The sequence below is a fragment of the Pyxicephalus adspersus genome, chromosome 5 (genome assembly GCF_032062135.1).
Source record: "Pyxicephalus adspersus chromosome 5, UCB_Pads_2.0, whole genome shotgun sequence".
Taxonomy (NCBI): domain Eukaryota; kingdom Metazoa; phylum Chordata; class Amphibia; order Anura; family Pyxicephalidae; genus Pyxicephalus; species Pyxicephalus adspersus.
In genome coordinates this window covers 104,178,245-104,199,073 of record NC_092862.1, presented here as the reverse complement: position 1 = coordinate 104,199,073, position 20,829 = coordinate 104,178,245, and the positions used below count along the sequence as shown (strand labels likewise).

General features: G+C 38.7%; 1 protein-coding gene across 2 annotated transcripts in view; it reads right to left on the bottom strand.

Moving 5' to 3' along the window:
* NUP214 (nucleoporin 214) overlaps window positions 1-20,829 on the bottom strand; it is a 48,424-nt gene that overhangs the window by 9,091 nt on the left and 18,504 nt on the right. For both annotated transcript variants that reach the window (XM_072412352.1, XM_072412353.1), the window contains exons 15-31: window positions 20,269-20,310; window positions 19,422-19,571; window positions 16,298-16,456; window positions 16,086-16,189; window positions 15,574-15,747; window positions 12,203-12,291; window positions 11,191-11,274; window positions 10,408-10,674; window positions 9,763-9,918; window positions 9,596-9,680; window positions 9,081-9,147; window positions 7,473-7,569; window positions 6,956-7,055; window positions 3,929-3,978; window positions 1,614-3,284; window positions 1,422-1,492; window positions 552-708 (exon numbers count right to left, since the gene is read on the bottom strand). In XM_072412352.1, coding sequence (XP_072268453.1) covers window positions 552-708; window positions 1,422-1,492; window positions 1,614-3,284; window positions 3,929-3,978; window positions 6,956-7,055; window positions 7,473-7,569; window positions 9,081-9,147; window positions 9,596-9,680; window positions 9,763-9,918; window positions 10,408-10,674; window positions 11,191-11,274; window positions 12,203-12,291; window positions 15,574-15,747; window positions 16,086-16,189; window positions 16,298-16,456; window positions 19,422-19,571; window positions 20,269-20,310 — 3,523 coding nt within the window. The remainder of the gene's footprint in view (window positions 1-551; window positions 709-1,421; window positions 1,493-1,613; window positions 3,285-3,928; window positions 3,979-6,955; window positions 7,056-7,472; window positions 7,570-9,080; window positions 9,148-9,595; window positions 9,681-9,762; window positions 9,919-10,407; window positions 10,675-11,190; window positions 11,275-12,202; window positions 12,292-15,573; window positions 15,748-16,085; window positions 16,190-16,297; window positions 16,457-19,421; window positions 19,572-20,268; window positions 20,311-20,829) is intronic.

Here is a 20,829-nt window from a genome sequence, read left to right as displayed (position 1 = left end):
TGAAGGAAGTAGGCTCCTGAGGTACCCATTAACTTCCTAGCAGGTAGCTATAAGATATTCCTGATTGTAGACTTATGGCTGTCTATAGTATTACTGCATTACTTTGCCATTTTGTAATTACTGATTTGTGTACTAAGCAGTTATTAGACTATTACAGGGGTTACTACTAATAACCTTATGTGTCCATGTGCTATATGTATCATTGATTGAAGTTCCTATATTTAGATATCAAACAATATTGCTGTGTACTTTGTTTCACCTTGTTTTCTTAATTAAACTGTTTGAGTGACTAGCTATATTTTGTGTATGAACCTTCTGTTATTGAATATCTATATGCATTGATAGGAGATATCATTTCCATATTTATGCAGATAAATATTCCTAAATCAACAATATGTAACTATTTCTGTTGACCATTTTGACAGTAGTTTTCCCAAAAACATCTGCACAGAATTTAAACAGCTTTAAAAGGTCTGCAACAAAACATAGCAAGACAACCTTAGTCAAGTGGTGATATATTGTTAGTTCTTAAGTGGATAAAGAACACCTACTGGCAGAACTGGGTGAACCAAATCCAGTGTTGGATGCTCCAAAAGGATTCTTGTTGGCAGCTTCCTGGCTGGGTTTACCACCAAGACCACTAAAGAAACCTCCACTACTTGCACTAGTGCTACCTGGGCCAAAAAGACCCCCTCCAGAAGAAGAAGCCTGTAAGGAAAAGAGGAATGTCAATATACATAGATGTGTTTTACATAACCCTTTCTTGGTCATTTAACAGATTTTTACTGGTATCCTGTTACGTTATCACCAGCTAGGACTTTTCAGCCAAACTGCACTAACACCACAGATTTACATTGGGAATTCACATGGCATCATGACATGAAATGTATCACTTACCTTATTGCTTGCCATGCAGCACTTAGACCTCAGCGGTGAGAGTACGGAGCTATGGTGGCAGCAATTGCTAGCAGTCTAATGTAACACATTCCACATCTCCAATAGAATGTCTCCTCCATACCTATAACTTGTCTATCACTTCTGGCAGTTAACTTTTATTTAGCAGAGGCACATAGTTTTCTGCATTATTAAATATGCAAATTATTATGTGTGGCACTTGATGTCAAAGTCGTTTAGCATAAACAAAATTTGCATGATCAGCTTACGGTGTATATTTCTGTGTGAAGTGTAAATGCATATTTACACGTGTAAACAGCGTGTGCACATGGGGAAGTTCTTCTGATTCCTGGGCGTAATATATATTACATACACCTAACCCCTGTACTTAATAAATTACAAATACCTGTCACCTTGCACTCAGTACAGTGCTAAAAGCAAGATAGCAACCTTAACACCACAGAATCACTTCTGCACACATTGAAAGGCATAAAAACAATATAGCCCTGGGAAAAAAAAATATTTACCTGTCCAAAAACGCTTGCGTTGCCGCTTTGTGTTTGGCCAAATACTGACCCAGTGGAGCTGGAGCCAAATGCTAAAAAAAAAAGTAAAAGCAAAAAACACCGAATTTAAACTGGAGGAGTCACAGCCATGAAATTCACTTTTCAGGTTTTACAATTTAGTAACTTAAAATGTTTATTGCAGGCAACACCCACCTGATGGCTGTCCAAAGCTAAATGAAGAAGAGGATGATGATGTTGTTGTAGAGGAGCTTGCATTGCCGAAAACTGGAGTACTTTGACCAAATGTAGAACTCTGACCAAAAACCTGGGTACTGTTCTGTCCAAATAGGCCTCCTCCAGAAGTGGATGCATTGCTGCTGCTTGATGGTTGCCCAAACGAGAATGTACTTGCACTGTTGGTGTTTGCAGATCCTCCAAACACGCTGCCACCACTACTGGTTGCGGTTGTTGAAGCTGGAGCCTGTCCAAAGACTGGCTGTGATCCAAAGGCCGATTGTGTAAAGGAGAAGCCACTAGCAGAGCTAGTTGGGGCTTTCCATAGCGATGCTGAATGACCAAAGGCAGGCTGTCCAAAGCCTCCTCCACTATCTGCTGAGCCAAAAACTGGTGCACCAAAACCAGAAGTAGTAATCACAGATGTGGTGGTTGATGTACTACCTGACTGACCAAACAGAGGAGTGCCTGTACCAGCTCCTGGGGTCTGGCCAAAAAGTGAACCAGCTGTTGTTGGAATAGGTGTAGCTGTTGCAGGTGGCTGGCCAAAAGCAGAATCTGCTCCAGCAGACCCTGTTACTTGTGTGTTAGGTAGGCCTGATGTAGGAGCTGATGTAATCACAGGCGTCTGTAAGGGGGGTCCTTCACACGTGGTTGCAACTGGAGCTAAATTACTTATTGATGAAGGTATAGAAGTGATGGGGACATTACCACTGGAGCTCACGGTAGATGGAAAAATGGAAGCAGGTGGTGTAGTTGTCTTAATTTCTGTAGTAGGTTGTGATTTGGCAACTGTAGACATGACACCAGTAACTGAGGATGCTGTTCTTTCAGCTGTTGAGATTGTTGGTGTAGAAGCTAAATCCTTACTCTCTGTTGTGGTAGCAAGTAATGCTTGTAGCTGGGAAGATATTGCCACTGGCTCATTCTGTGGTTTTTCAGGAGCTGCTTGTTTGGCATCTACAAGTAAAGAGCTGGGGACAGGTGTAGGCAGTGCAGCAGTAACTGTTGTAGTAGGAGTCTGAAGTGATGTTGAAGGAGCAATAAAACTAAAAGATAGAGCAGATGTAACCTGAACTGTGGATGAAGCTTCAGTTCCAGGTGTTGTGGTGGCTGGTGTTGAAAATGAAAAGTTCTGCTTCATGACACTTGGATTAAACATGCCAGCTACTCCTGTGTTTGTAAATGGTGTATTACCAAACAGTGTTGAAGAGCTGCTTGTGACTGAAACAGATTCTACAGGTTTTGAAGGTTGAAATCCTCCAATGCTTGTCAAAGGAGAAGCACCAGACATTTTTACTGCCTGTAATGATGGGGTGACTTTGGAAGAATCCATTTTAGGTACTTCTTCAGCCTGACCAACCCTCAGGCCTGAAAAGCTGCCTAGAGTCTCCCCAGCAGTGAAAGTTTGTGTAGCACTATCCCCAGGCTTAACTGCAGTGCCCATACTAGTGGATGGCAATGTAATAGCTGAAGGTGCTTGGGAAGAAGTTGATCCAGCACTTGTACTAGAATCTGAGTTGGAAGCATTGGTATTACTAGTGGCTGGCTTAGGAGATCCAAAAGCAAAGTTGGCTTCAGTTCCAAGCCCAAACTGGAACTGGTTTCCTGCATTGTTGGTAAATGGGGTTGACTGGCTAATGCCCTTAACTAAAAAAAAAAAAAAAAAAAAAAAAAGTTTGGTAAGCATGGGAGAAAAATGTCAGTCTTACTGAAAAATAAAAATGTAAACAGTAACCTAAACAAATAAGGTTTTTCTTTTAAGGAAACCTTAAAAAATAGCTTGGTTTTATTGGTTAGGTTAGTTCTGCAACTTGTAATGTCAGCACAAAGTCTGAACATCCTTAACGAATGCTTGTTTTACGTTCCAAACTACTGATTCCTTTGGGGAAAATAACCAGGAAACCTTTTCAGAAGAGACCAGTATTGGCAGCCAATAGGTCTCTAAAAAAAATAAAATGGTTTCAAAAAAAGTTATCTAATCTGACTGCAGACACATGTGAAAGAAAGGCTGAACAGTATTTAAAATATTTCTAGAAATTGATATTCTGTAAAAAAGAAATTGCTCCTATTTACAAAAATGGACACAAATTCATAAACACCAATACTCAAACACTTGCTTGACAATTGAATTATGGCTCCTTTACACTAGTAAATTGTTCTTCACTCTGTGAAAAACCACTAGCCTAAACGTCTCACTGCATATGATGAACAAACTACACCCAAAATGGTACCCAGACTGTTATCAAAGCAATAAAGAGAAAAATGTAGCTTTTAAGAAATCCCCTAATTACCTTGAGCTGGGCCTCCTAGTTTGGATGAAGGAGCGGAGGATGGAGATCCACTGCAAGACAGACCAAAAACCATCATATACCAAGAAAATTACAGAGCCATGTATATTAAAAAAAGGGAAAAGAAATATTAAAATCTGTCATATATGTATGATATGCAATTAAATATATGTATTAGTAAAAGCTGTAAACAAAAGAGACCCTGCCACCAGATCATTTAATATAACAACAACAACAACAACCTTCCCAAAACCTACCTTGTTTTTACACATTCAAATGCCCTGAGGTTGCCCCTAGGTGCCAGCATCTTAGATGTAATATAAGTGGTCCACTTTATAGCAGCAGTCGCCAACCGGTGGTCCACAAGAAAATTTTGGTGGTTCCGCAGCTCTGGCCGGTGCACCCTCCCCCCAGCAGGAAAAGGACCCCGCTGGGAAGGCGCACTGGCCAGTGCCAGCAACCATGTCCCCTGTATGGATTGCAGGCTCAGGGCGGGTTGCGTCTCTGGATGAGGGACCTGTGATGAGGGAGTGGGCATGTTCTGGAATCATTACGCCACTCTGGGGGAAGTTTCTTCTCTTTTGACACAAGGCTGGCCGTGCATGCGCAGTCGAGAGGCAGTAAATTTAGTGGTCCGTGGGTCCGAATAGGTTGGCGACCACTGCTTTATAGTGGTCGGAGGGGAGGGCTACGATGCAAGAAGGGGTCTGTGCTTAGGAACTGATTCTTTCTGAAGTTATTATATTCGATAGTTCAGAGTTTTATTGCAATTTAAAATAGTTTTCAAGAAAATAACGGAAGGAAAGCATTTAAAATACTTGATTTGGTGTACTTTTACAGGCATAAGCAATATGCCTATGACTATGCTATGGGTTTGTTCTTAAATCTGTCCATAACTCTGTACACTGAACCAGTTAAATAAAGTACTAAAACAAATACATAAAGCTTCACAGAAGGCCACTAGCATTTTCAGAAAATGCCAGCAATAGTAGAATTACTTGTTGTTTGTTACTGGGTACCTTTAAAATCAGTATTTTAGATATAGGTGTCCCTACACACAAATATAGAAAGGAAGCCAAAGGTTTTGGCTATTTATTTTTAAAAATCAAGCTGGCAGATGGGCAAGGGGAACAAATAAATAACTTGTGGCATTAAAGGATGACTACAGCCACTTTTGTGAGAGGGGGCCATCTCCTGGTCTTTATTTATCACCACTGCAGTAACCAACACTGTGATCTTTCCCTAATCTAATGTGACTTAAAAGAACCCTGTAATTACAAAGTATGTCTTTGCTGATTCAAGTAATATGGTCTCAGGTTTCAGTAGTTGGGGTGACAGGGACCTGGATTAAACATGAAGATTAGAATGAAGCCAGCACTCTAATCTGCATACTTTTTCTAGTTCATTGACAGAAAGTTCAGTCATTGATTCAGCATGAGAGAGAGTGAGTAGCAAATTACAGCAATGATAAAGTCTTAATACTTCTCCTTTAAGCACCACCCAAAACACCCCCCAAGGCAGCCTTTCTCACTGCCCGTTTGATACCAGCTTTCAGTTATCTTGCAACACTTTAATATAAAGATATATTTCAGACAAATATGGCAAAAATACAAAGTGATAGTAAATGCCCTGTTTTCGTAATAAAATCCTGGGTAATATACCAACTGGTGTAAGGACTTCTGGGTAATGTAATATTTTACACAGCAAGGTTTGTAATGGAATGAACCCACATAGAAGTTTTAATAAAATGACAAGAGCTTTTGCTAAACCAGAATAACTACTCCTAGAAAGTACGGTTTTGGTATAACATATATATTAAGTACAGTAGTAAGTGATGGTGGTACCCAAAGTATATTACCTAGTGCCATCTAGCAGCAAGAGCTTCACCATCCCTTCAATCATGGCCTTGTGCTCAGTATCACTTTACTAATAATGCAACCAGAGCAAGACGAGGTAGGCTAAACCTAGTGTGATTAGATATTTTGAACTGACTGGAACATTGAAGTGTGACCTGAGGGAGCCATGTATGGGCATCCAAATGGATTGATCATATTTTTTATTATATGAAGTATATTCATTCAAAAAATCTTCATGATATCCCTGGAATTCCGCTCTGCCTTGTTGCCTGTTCGCTCATGTTCTTTTGAGGAGGTATCCACAATGAGTGGTTATTATTGTGTTTCAACAAATAAGTCTCAACACTGTTTCCTGAAGAACCAGACATATCCACAAAACTCGTTGAAATTTCTACATATGTATGAGACTATGCAGCTGGGGTGTTTTTATTGAATTGTTGTGTTATTTACATTTTCTCTTTTAAAAAATTGGAATATATTTTGATGATTTTTTAATGTTGAAATAAAAGTAAAGTTTTCTATAATATAAGTGCCTAAAAAGTCCTCCCTTTTTTTTTTTTTGATCTATGGTGTATTTGGTGGCGGTGTTAGCTGGGTTGTGGCACTTTTAAATTGTAGGTATATTAATTTGCAAATCTGACCATTGTTAATCACTTTAAACAATATTAATATTAATGCAACCAGAGCAAGACTCATTGGATTCAATTTAGCATTTGCAATAAATAAAATTTTCAATTTCTGAGGGGGAATGTAAATGAAAATGTATGTGGACGGTACCAGTGATTAAAGATAAAGACAAATATTAACATTTTCATATCTGACTTTTTTTTCCCCAATATTCGCAATAAATTCAGAGCAACAGTACTATTTTCCGCTGCTAGACACACTTACTTTGACAGTCAGCATCATTCACTCCCTTTTACCTAAGGCTAAGCAAAAGCATTACAGTGAACAGTCTCAGTCACTCAGCTTGATCTTCTTGTCAGCAGATTGTCTCTCTGTCCTGCTTGCTTCTTCCTCTCACACTGTTCAGCCTTGCTGAACATTGAATTTTATAATTTTGTATTTTTTAAATCTGCTTAATTTTGGCATTACAGTAAATTGTAGGTATTCTAACAACACATACTGCAGTTATGGTAAAAAGGCATTGGACAACACTGTGTGGTGTTCTTACCTAGGTGCTGCAAAAGGAAATGCTTTGTTCCCAGATAGACCTGAAGACGAGACAGGTGATAAAGTTGTAGTCTGGGCTTCAGATTTTGAACTGGTTTGTCCTATAAAACAACCAACTTTTGTTAGCTAATGTCAATTGATTCAAAAAATCACAAAAATAAAACCAAATATACCTAGAATAGATTTCCTTCATAAACAAAAACATTTCTACTATGCACTTAGTAACTCAATTTCAGTGAGTTTTTAAGTAAACGTATGACCCAGGTCACTGACTCAAAGCATGTTTAAACCAGAGGTAGCTAGTTTTTTTTTTTTTTTAGTAAGATGTTAACAATTGCAACCTCTATTTTATTACACGCTCCTTTATTATCATTCAAAATAATGATTTCAGTAAAGAAAGTTAACGTTTACATTATAGGTCTGCTTCATTTGTCTGCTTAAATTATTTCAAAGAACACAAATAGAGAGACCTGAATGAATAACTAATCCATTTAAAAAAGTGATTTCCCTTGGCTCACCTATTTTGCTAGATGCCAACCCAGGTGTTGGCTGTGCAAGGACATTGCTGGTAGGAGCTGGAACTGATGGTATCTTTATTCCACTGGATGGTGGAACCTGAGTTTGAAGAAAAAGAACAAACAATATCAGGACAGGAGTATCAGTTTTATTGCGCTAGTTTATGGACAATACCTACAGCTTGTATCTACAGCAGCATAAAACCACTGTGGAACTATTCAGCATAAATCACCTTCCCTACTACTGCAATCTGATCTGGAAGAATGTCTTATTAGATGGGCCACCAACAGCAACCATTATCTTCCCTGTACAATAAACGCTTCTTCATGGATTCTCCATGTAAGCAGGTTGTACCAAATATGGTATTCTGATAATCCCTCAAAGACACAATGCTGGGAAGAAGAGAATAGTGCTCCATAATGGCTTTAGCCTAGAGTCCCCCTTCAGGTTGTACAGGGTCAACTCTCCTGAATGCTACAAATGTTTTTAATTTCATGTGATCTTGACTTTAAAATTCAAGCTTTCCTGTTTCAGAAAGTAGACATAATTGTTGAGGTTGCAGGTCTGACTCTGTCTCCTATGCATCTCACAGATCTCAAAAGCTAAAAGAAACCTTAAACCACCAATCTTTTCGTCAGTTATGCTTGAAAACAAATCATTTTATAGCATATACTTCGGGTTCATTACCATTAAAAATGTTTAGCCAAACAGAGAAGGCCCCCTCCTATACCCAACTCAGTTACATGAGAAGAGCATGCCTTATCAATTGTGAGTTGTGGTCTCATTGGATCAGGTCACCAATCTAATCATCTCTGCCCTAAATCATGAGGACAAACAATCCCAACCCCCAATCAAGACCACACTGCATCTTCTAAACAGGCATCAACACCCTTTGGTATTTACTACCTATTGACTAAATCAACTTCCCAATTCATGTTATTCAAATGATACTTGATGCTCAGCCTACATCCAGTATTAAATCCTCGCACAATCTGGAATTGTATTACATTTCTATCAGAATGGTCCTTTCCTATTTTATATTTATTACCCTTACATAACTTAGTTTTCTGTGTACTTGAAATGATAAATAAAAACCATACCTCTTGTCCCCTTGTCAGAGTAACATCTGAGGTTTCCCCACAGTTTTTTTTTCCTATTCCTAATTTAAAGTTGCCTTGTTTTGCTTTTTTTGTGGGGGTAGCCATTTTGGTAGATGTAGTACTTTGCTTCCTCATATCAAAAATGCCCGCCAAATGACTGATCCACAAATCATCCAACAAAAAAGCAAAAGACATGCAAAAAGCACATTTCTACAGTGAGGCAGAAACAAGGAAATCGTTGCACGGGTGGGGACTGACTTATAGCTTTCTCTTCTACAAAAAGAAAAGTGAACAGCACAGCCATATTTTAAGTCCTATGAGATGAGAAATTCAGAGGCAAAGTACGTTAGATGATCAGACACTGCACTGCTAACATGAACTATTAAACCCATAAAGCTCAATTCTACCAAAACAGGCTCCTTTTAAAACCCAATCCCATAGTGTCTTTATGTTTGTTCCCAATCTGCCCTTCTAAAAAAAAAAAAAAAAAAAATTTAAAAATGATTATACCTGCTTAGCATGAGCTGATCCCAGCATCTGGGTGTTCACCTGGACAGCAGACTGTGGAACAGAAGGCCTAAGGGAAAGGAGATGCAAGATGCAAGACATAAGTTAATAGTTAAATCCACGTAATCAATTTTTTCACTTGGTAAAAAGCCCCATACACATTGCTACCTTGAACATTACAGTAAAAACGAGTCAACCTGATATTAGCTAGAGAAGTGGGTGATGCTGTGCATATAGAAAATTTATAAACATATTGGAAACATAAAAGATTATAGGAAATGCCTGTGTGGCTTATTAAAAATGTCTAAATAATTATGTATTTAAAATGTAAATAATTACTCATTTGTAAATTTCAATATGATGTGACCAATGCAGGCCAAAAATAAGCTGCACAGGCATTCCCTATATTTGTATTTGCAGTGGTCTATGATCATTATTTGTTCAGCTCATTTCACTTATAGCATATTAGTAACATGTTGCTCCCTACAGACCACACCATTTAAACTTGAAAGTCTTACCCAATCGTTGTGGGCCCACTGCCTTTTAGTTCTTTAACATTGACAACCTGAGGCACAGTTTGCAGGGTAGATTCAGTAAGTGGGGCTAAAAATGAAACACAAATGAATTAAAGTAAAACATTCTTGTAACAGCTAAGTCAATATTAAAAAATTTAAAAGCATATTACCAGATATCTGGCTGGTCATCTGCCTCCTAAGAGCTGCTGCGGCAGCTGCCTGTGGAGCTGTGACAGCTGGAGCTCCATATTTGACAGTCTTGGTAGCCAACATTGTGCTGTCCGCACCCTGGGGGATTACTCTGATTGGTTGTGCATGGACTACAGCTGGAAAATGAAAAATGAAGACCAGCAAATTAAACAACTAGAAGGTTCCTAATGCTGACTATTATTTTTGTACAAATAAAGAGATATGTATTGTTTTGACTTGATTACAACAATATATGTTAGGGTAACTTTGCACACTAACTTTTCTCTATATGTTGACATATAATGGGCCTTGTGTCCTACTAAGGCCAAGTCAGTATTGCCCATAGTTTATGGTTTTGAATCCTACTCTAGAAAAGCAGCAGCTAGGACTTGTTATGCTGCCATGGGCAACAAAACTTTTTTTCTTACTACACTGCTTGCCATATAGCATTAAAATAGAACTCGAAAATAGAAAATAGAATGATGCATCCGAAACTCCAAAACATATGGGTAGCATACTGTCTGACATAGAGTGAGTGCCCTACTGTATGAGGACAACAAACAAATATAAACAACTATACACAAATTTGTTCAAACTGGATATATATATATTTTTTTGAGACTCACGAGTGCTTGTAATTGGACCAACTGGAGATAGAGTTTTTCCAATATGAAATGGTGTTCCAAACTCTGGTTGCACAGATGCAGTACGTGTTACTTGGGCATGGCGCACAGTTCGAACAGAGGGTTCCGGTGGTGGAGTCTCCTGAATTAATGCCTCATGCTGTGGGGGTGCCTGAATTTCTTCAGTATCTGACTGCGAAGAAGTTGAGCTTACATCATCCAAGTCTTCAAAGTAACTTGGGGCCAGGAATGATGATCGGCAAAGGTTGACTTAAAAAAATAAAAATTTATTTTTTTAGTATTTTTCAGTTAGTCCTGCACTATCTACAGGTAGTATATAGTTAGACTAGTTCAAGGTTTTCCTGTATGCTTAAGATCTCATGCTATAGTTACAAGAAAAAATCTAATAGTCCAAAAGCAGCTATCTTTTAAAAAAAAAAAATGGACACTGTAGACAAGCAGCTAGTGTATAAAACAGTCATTATAATCCTATTTGACATGCAAGTCTGTGAGAAATGTTTGTCTAAATATGGCCATGGATCTAAGAGTGTCTTTATGTATGCAATTATGCAGATTATGTACACAATCTTCATTGATCTCTCATCTCAGAAGGTAAAATTAGCAAAATTAGCACATACACCTAATGTCTATTGAGACCTGTAACTATCTTTATGCATTATGGAAAAACTGCTAAGCAAGCCACAATATTTTCTTTCAATTGTATCCCCTTCAGCCTACCACAGACTTTCCTCTCCAACAAACTGTAAAACACAAGTGAGCTGATACCTGGGGCAAGTGATCTGACAACTGGAGGTTTCCTGTTTGCCAGAAAATTTCTCAGCTGGTTCAGCTTTAATTTTGATACTTTGGCTGCAAAAAGAAAAAGACACAAAATTTACACAAAATTAGTGTTAAGTAAGAGAGCGGAGATCAGTATTACAGGCAGGTTAAGTGTTTAACCTCCTGGGCGTTACACTGATGTCTAGATTTCTGTACCAAAAGCGGTACACTGTTTTTCATGAAATTTTTTTTTTAAATTGTAGACTTGTAACTTAGAGAAATATGTCCGAACAGGGTTCTAGTAGATATCATTAATATAAAAAAATGTTTGAAACACACAATCATGTAAAAAAAATAAAAATACTTTTATTAAAATTAAATAAAATACACAAAAATCAGCTTAAACAAGAATACATAAATAAATGAAAAATACTGAAAATGCGATAATTCGGTATACTGTATATTAATATAAGGTGAGTATTTTTTTTTTAGCGATCGACGCTGGACAGAACGGATCATCGCAGCGGGGACCAGGTAAGTGATGGGATTTACACAGTGAGAAAAGTTCGGGTTTACCGGTCGGGTGGTTAAGCAACAAAGCATAACATAAAAACATTACATAGACAAACTGCCATCAGGATTATTTTTCTGACAGTGTACCAATCAAGAAGATTTCCCTTAACTTCCTATAGTCAGTTGGACAGGAAGTGGTAAGAAATGTCACTGGCATCAATAAAACCAAATTTTGGAAAAGTTAAAGCTAGAGACATTTTTTATGTTTTTAGTCTGCCAAATAAGGGGTGAGGTCTTCACAGTTACTAATTTACTAGGACAGACATGTAAAATCTTTCTTTTCCAAACACCAGAAATTCAGAATAGAGACAAATCAGGTTTGCCTCTTAACACTTTTTTTGTGTTCATTTCACAGGCAAACAAATTTTAACAGCTCTGTAAACCTGCAGCTTGTGTTGTCCTTTCACAAATATAATAAAGTATAATAACAAACTTTGATACTCACGCTGCACTTTAGGTGAGGGCTGGGTCTTTGTGTCCAAAACAGTCTGGGACATTGCAGTTTGCAGGTTCTTTAACTCTTCTTCAAACTGCCTAAAAATATATATATAAAGCAGTATAATTAATATAAGGCAAATCTAGAGTAAAATAAACATTTAGTAGTGTTTCAGAAAAAAAACAAATAAAATAAATAAAAAAACAATGGTAACTGTGGAAGCTGTGCGTAAAATCTCAGGCAGAGGGTAAAGAACCAGTCACCAGTATTGCCTACATCTAACAAAGGGTTTACCCCCATATGCAAATCTTAATGTCCCCGAGACTAGTAGTCAGGGGCCTTTGATCTCACATTGCAGATATACAGCTATGAAGCTTAAAGCACAGGAGTGCTATCATAAAGACAGATAGAGCCATCGCTGATCCATAAGGATCAAACAGGCTTTATTTATGGAAGGGAAGCCAGGGATAATACTATTAAGACTCTCCTGCTGACTCAGTTTGCTAAATCCTCAGGTACCCCTGCGTGCTTACTGTCAATAGACGCTGAAAAAGCCTTTGACAGGGTTGGCTGGCAGTTTATGTATTCGGCGTTATGTCAGGTGGGCATGGGACCCTGCATGGTCTCTAGAATTGCAGCACTGTACTCTGAACCCAGAGCTCGGGTGCGGGTTAACGGCACTCTCACCGATTCTTTTCAAATCAAGAATGGCACGAGGCAGGGGTGCCCTCTCTCCCCTTTACTTTATGCCTTAATTATGGAACATTTGGCTGTGGCCTTGCGCCACAATCCAGATGTAAAGGGGATCCAGGTGGGTGATACTCATTATAAGATTTCTTTATACGCAGATGACCTCTTGATATATATAACATCCCCTCATGTGACGATACCTACTATCCTGAAGGAACTTGCTGAATTTGGTATACATAGTAATTTCAAGGTCAACTATTCCAAATCCGAAATTCTTAATGTTACCTTGGACTCTTCTCAAATGTCAGCTATGTGTTCTAATGTGCCTTTCCGGATTTGTTCTGATGCCATTAAATACCTGGGTATATTGGTCCCCTCGGATCCCTCCAAACTGTTCTCCCTTAATTATTCCTCAATGTATAGTAAACTTCAGTCTGACCTTCAGAAATATGATTCCTTGCCTCTCTCCTGGTTCGCCCGTATAAACACTCTTAAGATGGATATAATCCCTAAACTGCTATATCTCTTCCAATCGGTCCCCATATTTTTGCCGTCCGCATATCTTCGTAAAATTCATAGGTTATTTTTAAAGTTTATATGGCACAAGAAACGCCCTAGACTGGCATTTAGCACTCTGTCCAAGGCCAAAGGTAGAGGAGGTGCAGGGGCTCCGGATGTTATTTCCTATTATAGAGCGTCAGTTTTGGTACGTTTGATAGACTGGTTTCACAACAGTGAGACGAAGGAATGGGTACAGCTGGAAGACTGTCTATCCCCAGTTAGCCTCCGGTCCCTGCCATGGGTGGATCGGTCGTTGGTACGACCGGTCCGCCCTCTACTCCCACTTACAGTGGATTTATTACATAATTGGGATATCCTCCTCAGAACTGGCAAATTGTCCTCGAATCCAGGACCCATGACACCGCTGTTTGATAATCCAGCATTCCCCCCGGCTATGCGAACCTCCACTTTTTTATCGTGGTCTGCATCTGAAAGCCGTTATCTTAGGAGTATATTACATAACGGACGGGTCCCCCTACTGGCCTCCCTGGATCTCCCTAACAGAAGCAAGCTGCTTTCTTGGCTTTCACACAGGCAACTGTCATCCTTTGTAGCTTCATTCTCTGACTTATCGGTTTTTTATAGAAGCTTAACAGCCTTTGAGCAGTTGGTTGGCTCTTCGGACCGCCCCTCTCATGTTGTGTCCAGGTTGTACGAGCTACTTGCTCAGGATGGAAGCAATCTGGTGCCCCTTCTATAGCCAATTGGGTCTCCGAACTTGAAAAAATCCGCAATATGGAAATGTTGGTCGCAGAGGATGATGATAGAATGGACCAATTTAGAATTACCTGGTCCATTTGGGACTGGTTTAAGGACTCTCCCCGATTTCGCACTTATCTTACCTAATGTCTAGGCTTACAGGCTGGATCCCAAACCCAGTACTGAGGGTCAATATATACCTCTTATATCTTTGTACCGCTTGGCATCCCCCCCTTCCCCCCTGGGCTTATTTGTTATATGTACGTCTGTGTTGTTATTTTATCTGTTGTTTATGACTATTGGCTTACACCCTATGCCACACGCTTCCGATAGCAGATATATAGCTGTTTTTGCACAGGTTTAACATGTGCTATATGATCCCTTTAGAACTGTTATGTTTCTCTGTTTTATTTATTTTTTTATTTACTTTTCTTTGGGTATATGCAACCTTTCGGTATTGTATGTCTGTTAATTAGAAGCCTACCATGTTATGTTTGTTATGGTGTGTGTGTTATATAGTTGATGGTAAATGTGTTATGTTTACCTGTTACCCCCCCTTTTTTTATCTGAAAACTTAAATAAAACTGATTTAAATATAAAGACAGATAGACAGATATATAGATAGAAACATTTTCAGTTCAAGGTGCTATAATTCTGACTCCTGGAGATGTAAATACAACAAAAAACCAAAAAAAAACATCCTTGTACTGTAAAATTCTCTTTGCATTGGCCACCTGCAAGTCGTGCATTGCTGTAGACAATGACCATACTGATTATATCTTAATTTGGCAAACATAAAAGAAAAAAAAAAAAAAAAAACAACAACCACACACTCATCTATCCCACCTTTCCTCTGCTCCATCAAACTTTGTCAGCTTTATGTGAGATGAATTCTTTTTTTTTTTTTTAACCTAAACATACTGGGCAGTACTTAACTATACCTAGAAACTGAAAATTTATAAACTGGTTGAAAAATTGTCTTTAAGATGAGGTCAGGACATAGTTATGACCTTAAAACTACCGAAGTAAACATTGAGGTTCCTAGAAAAAATCCCTGAAATATCAATTAATTGAAACACCTGAAAGAGGTTCTACAAATTTTAAAGACAATTCTTAAAGTGCAGGTAAATTTACGGCACAGAACTATTATGTTAATTGTCTTCCTATCAGCATTTGTCTTTTTCGAAAACTATTATTTTATTGACTTGAATTTCAGAAAGAGTTAATTCCCTAAAATGGCAGCTCCCTGTGTATGTCAGAGTTCTCTTCTAGGGGTAACTAACTATGTCTTACTATGTCTAAATAGGTCTGTGCTGGCCAAACATTTTAGCAGCCATGGTTCACAATCTTCTTCTTTCATCAAAAAGTTAGGCTACTTATTGTTCAACACATGGTATCATGCCTGTAAAAGTATGTGGTAAATACCTTACCTCTGACCATTGGATGTTCCTAGTGATGTATTCCACTGGGAGGTCTGATTGTACAGGCCAAGCTCCTGCAACTTGGCTACTAGCTGGTTTAAACGCTGTCTCTGTTGGTTGATGATTTCCTGATGACTAGCCAACGTGTTAAAGAGCGTTTCACGCTGTGGAACAGCAATGCCCCTGTGGGTAGCAGAAAAAAATAGTATTAAAAAAGGAGTATAAATGGCAAAGAAAGATTCCAACTCAACTATTTCTAGCTCAAAGAAATATAAAAATTATGAAACTAGGATAATGTCACCTAAAGGTCAGTGATAATCAAGACAAATCAATAGTAAACCCTACATAAAAATTGACCAATCAAAATGGCTGATGATCCCAAACCCATAAGAGGACCAGACAGACATCCATGCTCGAGAGAATCTAAGTAGTTACCTTTTTAAGAAATTTTTATTAATAATATTATAACAATATTCAAGTTACAGAAAGTTATGCTCTAAGTATCTAAAAAAAATACACACCTCTGTTTTTTCCTATTGTACAAATATTGCTCCCACCGATAGTCAAGGACATTATTAACATCCTGAATAGCATATTCCACATACTGATTCAGTCTGCGAATCTCCTGTATAAGGAGAGAAAAATAATGGGTCATTAAAATAACATACTAGTGAGACGTCACTGTTTGGTTACATTAGCTTTACTGTACAACAGTCCAAATTCCCAGTATTACCTGCATCTGTGCCTCACTCTTGGGGTCTAGAGGTCTCTGCTGCTGCAGACGGCGGTATACTGGATTCTTTTTTTTTTCATTCAGCACTTTTGCATCGTGCACAGTTGTAAATGCATCTCGCAGGGTGGTTTGCAGGCAACCAATATCATTATTTACAGACTGAAAAATAGCAGAACAAAACTTTAGGCTATATATTATTATATTTTTTAAGTGTGTAAAGAATGTTCACCTTACTGTAAAATACCATTTTTTGAGACCTTTAATGAACACAGGAACTCTTGTTGTACAGTTGTCCAATCCTCTTGTAAGAGACCGTAATAATCAAAAAAACAATAATAAAAAAAAAAGAGTGGGGGGCCAGCCCAGAATAACCCTATCTACCACCAGAATGCCTTAGTTTGTAACAAGCAGTACCAAGAGCCTGATCACAGATAGGAGGCGGGACCTATACAAAAATTTTTTCTTTTCTTTCTGAGGAATACAGAAGGTCTTCCTACTTTCTGGAAATCAAAAAAGCAGTCAAACTGAGGGGTAGACACAGCAAACAGTGCATTCCAGTGGGGCCTGTCTGGATCTCAGCCACGTAAAGAATAGGAAATAAAAAGCTATCATGAGCAAAAACAAATCCTGTAATAGGGAATAAAAAACATACAACCTCAGTAACTGCCAGATTACTAGGCAGAAGGGCACCAGATGTCAGAAAACCAAAAAGGAAAAACACACTGAACCAATGAAGAGAAAAAAACAACATGCACAGGAGACCGGATGGAAGAGAACAACATACTCAGGATCCAAGATCTGAGACAAGTACACCAGGATCAGACAACATCTGGATCAATTAAGTTAAGTCAAATACTATCCAAGGAAGGAATAACTTCTAGCAATCAAAACTACTCTATAAACAGGGTGCCATTGGCTCCTAACCAGGAAAAGGGACTCATGTTCTGTGTGCAAAACTTTCATGGAATAAGTGAGAAAGGCTTTCCCAGCTCCAAAATGAAGTCCAACAAGTCATAATTATAAAAAAGCTAGGCAGCTACTACAAAACTGACAAAGGCTCTATTTATCAAAACAGTGAATCAGACATTCCCTTAAGTGAATCTTTCAAGTTCATGTTTTTCAATGGCAGTAATTGATCCCCACAAGAGAATATTTTATAAATAGAGCCCGAAGTGTCCAATGGGATCTAGTGCATTACCCCAACTTAGAAAAATGGAGGTATGTCTTCATGACAACAGGGGTCTGAGATAGACTATAGAACTTCCAGCTTTGCAGGTTCTGAATGTGGAAAATTTAGATGTGGAGAAAAGATGACAGGGTCATTTTCCAGGTCACACCTACGACTTCTTCCACGGAGGTAGATTTTACTTGCTAGTCGGTGGTGGCATTCCTGAAAATGTCATCCAAGGGAGACCTAACCAGGTTAGGGGCCCAACCCCAATGCTGTAAGCTGCTTAGGATCTGCAGTCCAAAACTATATCCATGAGTGAATAATTATGGATAAAAGAGCCAAGCGAGAAAGTGGAAAGAATCCTTTGGCAAGCCATCATAACTTGCAAGCCTTTAGTCATTAGATTTAAATGGTAATAAGACAGGGTTAATTGCCGTGAATGAAAGATTTAGCCTGCACAGGTCCCTTAACAGCTGCTCTAGACGTGAAAAAGATTTCAGATTTTCTGGTTTCAGGGTAGAGAACACAAAATCAATAAATGCTTCTTTAAATATAGCCTCTGAAGTATGTACAGCAGACGGACACCTCAGATACCTTTACTGGGGAGATAGAGAAGACTGAGGGTTGGAATCCAACACAGTTTTTGCAGCAGAAGGTTTGATATCCACTAAATCCAAGATAAACAGATTCCCCAGGGATCAGCACATTAGAACACTTCCAGTAAGGGGCAAAAACTGGGAAAAACAACCCTTAAAATATTGCTGGGTTGTGTCAGGAGCCTCAGCCAACAAACCAGGAGACTTGGAGCCAGGAAGTGGTATACCACTATTCCAGACTATAGACGTTGGCAGCTTAAAAAAGCAATATTCAACCAATGTTAGAAGAAAAAAGCCGGTGTCATCTGCTGCAGCACTAGTTTTTGTAAAAGAGCATGTGGGCACCAGTGGGAAATTTAAAGGCACCCAATCCCAAAAACCAAAGAGAGGGAATGCTGATGTATGGCCTATTCACTGGGTCTTAACAGAGAGGGAAAGCACAGAGCTGTGAAAGCCAATAGCTCTTATACAATGCTCCATTCCTACCTAGTAAACGGAAAAGGGTCTAGAGTGGTCTCAAAAATAGAACTCATCATCATTTTCAAGCTATGTCTCCAGCACAGCAGGGTAAGCATGTGCTGCTCTTGGGTCAGTCTTGATGGTTTCCCAGGATGTGTGTTTTTTTTTTTTTTTTTTTTTACAGAAGAGAAGATGCAAAGATGTCTATTCCACAGGTACACTAGTAAAAACTGAGGCAAGGTGGGAGTAGGAAAGGTTACTTTGAGCTTTTCCACAATGTTTTCCATGTTTTTTGTTAGTGTCCAATTCTCCTGTAGGTGGCCATACAACCCAAAGGTATAATATTTCATGAGTCTCTTAACACAGTGGTCCCCAACCTTTTGTAGCTCAGGGACCACTAATCTCATGGACTCCGGACCGTGCATGTGCGGGGTCACTCAAAGGGGAAGACACTTCCCCTAAGAGTAACGTCATAATGGCAAAACTTTCCCCAGGCTCAGACCTGCAATGAAAGAGTTGCCGGGTCAATAGGATATCAGAGCCTGCTATGCGTGCGGAAGACGTGGTCCGCGGCTCTGGCCGCTGTGGCCCCCCCAAGCTGGGTCCTTCTCCGCTGCCTTAGCAGATGAAAAAAAAACTACATAGGTATTTATTAGCATGTATAATAAAAAAAACAAAAGTCATTTAGATAATATTTTGAAGATGGCATAGGAAAATGTGTAAGAAGTTTGGCCATATCACACAAAAAAAACTCATTCAGACATTTACATATGTTCCCGCCTATATTATAGGGCTATTTCTCTTTACCTTTACAGTTCATAGGCAGATGTATAATTGGCTACCTGGATACTGGGATATGCCTAGCCATATAAAAGCACTTTTAAAACCCTGTACTTACCTCTGTGGTTGCTTTGATGTCCCGCATAAAGGAATCAAGATCATTGCATTCCATCTTTAAATGTCTCATCTCCTCATCGGTCCCTATAGTAAAAGAGGCTTTCGCTGTCCGAGCTTTTAACTCACCCATCTCTTTCTGAAAGTGAGAAATCTGAGAAACAAAATGTTTAATAAATATTGGAGAACAATGAGCAACTGTGGAAATCACTTTTCATTTTTAAATTTGCATATCCATCACTGCATAACTAGCAGAAAAACTGGCCAATTCAATTTAAAGCGGAACCCCAGGAATTAGTTAAATATATAGCATCTGTGTACAAAGACTTTGGATCATGCAGCTCAAGGCAGCTTAGGCAAAGGTCAACTGCAAAAAAAAAAAAAAAAAAAAGGGCACCTGAGAAGCAACCCAAACTAATCTCAAATACAAGATAGATGTGCCTACCCACATATTTTAAGAAATTATGACTGCATGAACAAACCTTTGAATTGCAACAAGCAAATATTGCCCTTTTGACAAATTCAGTTTTGGAGCTTCCCGTGTCTGCTTTTTGCCATGAATCAGCTCATTGGAAAAATGTAATAGCATCAACAATTTTGTAAACTCAACAGGGAGATGTTCCAATGTAGCTAGAAGGCTAAACCAGGAAATGAACAGAAGTTTTTGGTTATGTGTTGTAGCAGATGTATGTGAATTGCAAGAATAACTAAACAGACCTGCCAGCCCTGCTGTACCTACTGTGGGCAAAAACATGATGTAATATTAAAATAGAATATTTTTTTTCTGCTTGTATATGTCACTTTAACTGTCCATGTAATAGGATTTGAATATATATTTTTTTAACACATACCTCTTCTTGTATTGCATTTAGAATAGGGTTGGTAGTTTGGGGCTGGAACAAAAAATACATATTTGATTAATTTATAAGGTGTCAACATATAATCAAAAATTCTATAAGTTTAACAAACTAAGTTTCAGCAGGAAGCCATTTAAAGAGAAAGTAAACTGAAAAATGGCTAAAAAAAAAAAAAAAAAGCACTTACCTTCAATCCCACAGCGCAGTCAAACGGTCCTGAGGAGTCTTCAATCAGGTCCCACATCGTCCCGGTATCCGTCTCCGAGCCACCTCACGAGGCGGCGCCATCTTCGCCTTATTTTCCTACGTCAACCGACCCAGGTGCGAGATCGGGTGACGTAGGTTAGAAAAAAAACTTGCCGATCTCACTGCGCAAGCGTGAGAACAGAATTTTTACTTAACAAAAAAAAGGATTGTCTACCCATTTTTGTAAAGTGAACTTTCTGCGTTTAGGTACGCTTCAACATCGTGTGGGGCGATGTTAAAAGTCAAATTCAACATTGTCCCTCTCTATTTGGACCGTATATATATTTATACAGCGTGATCATATCCCCC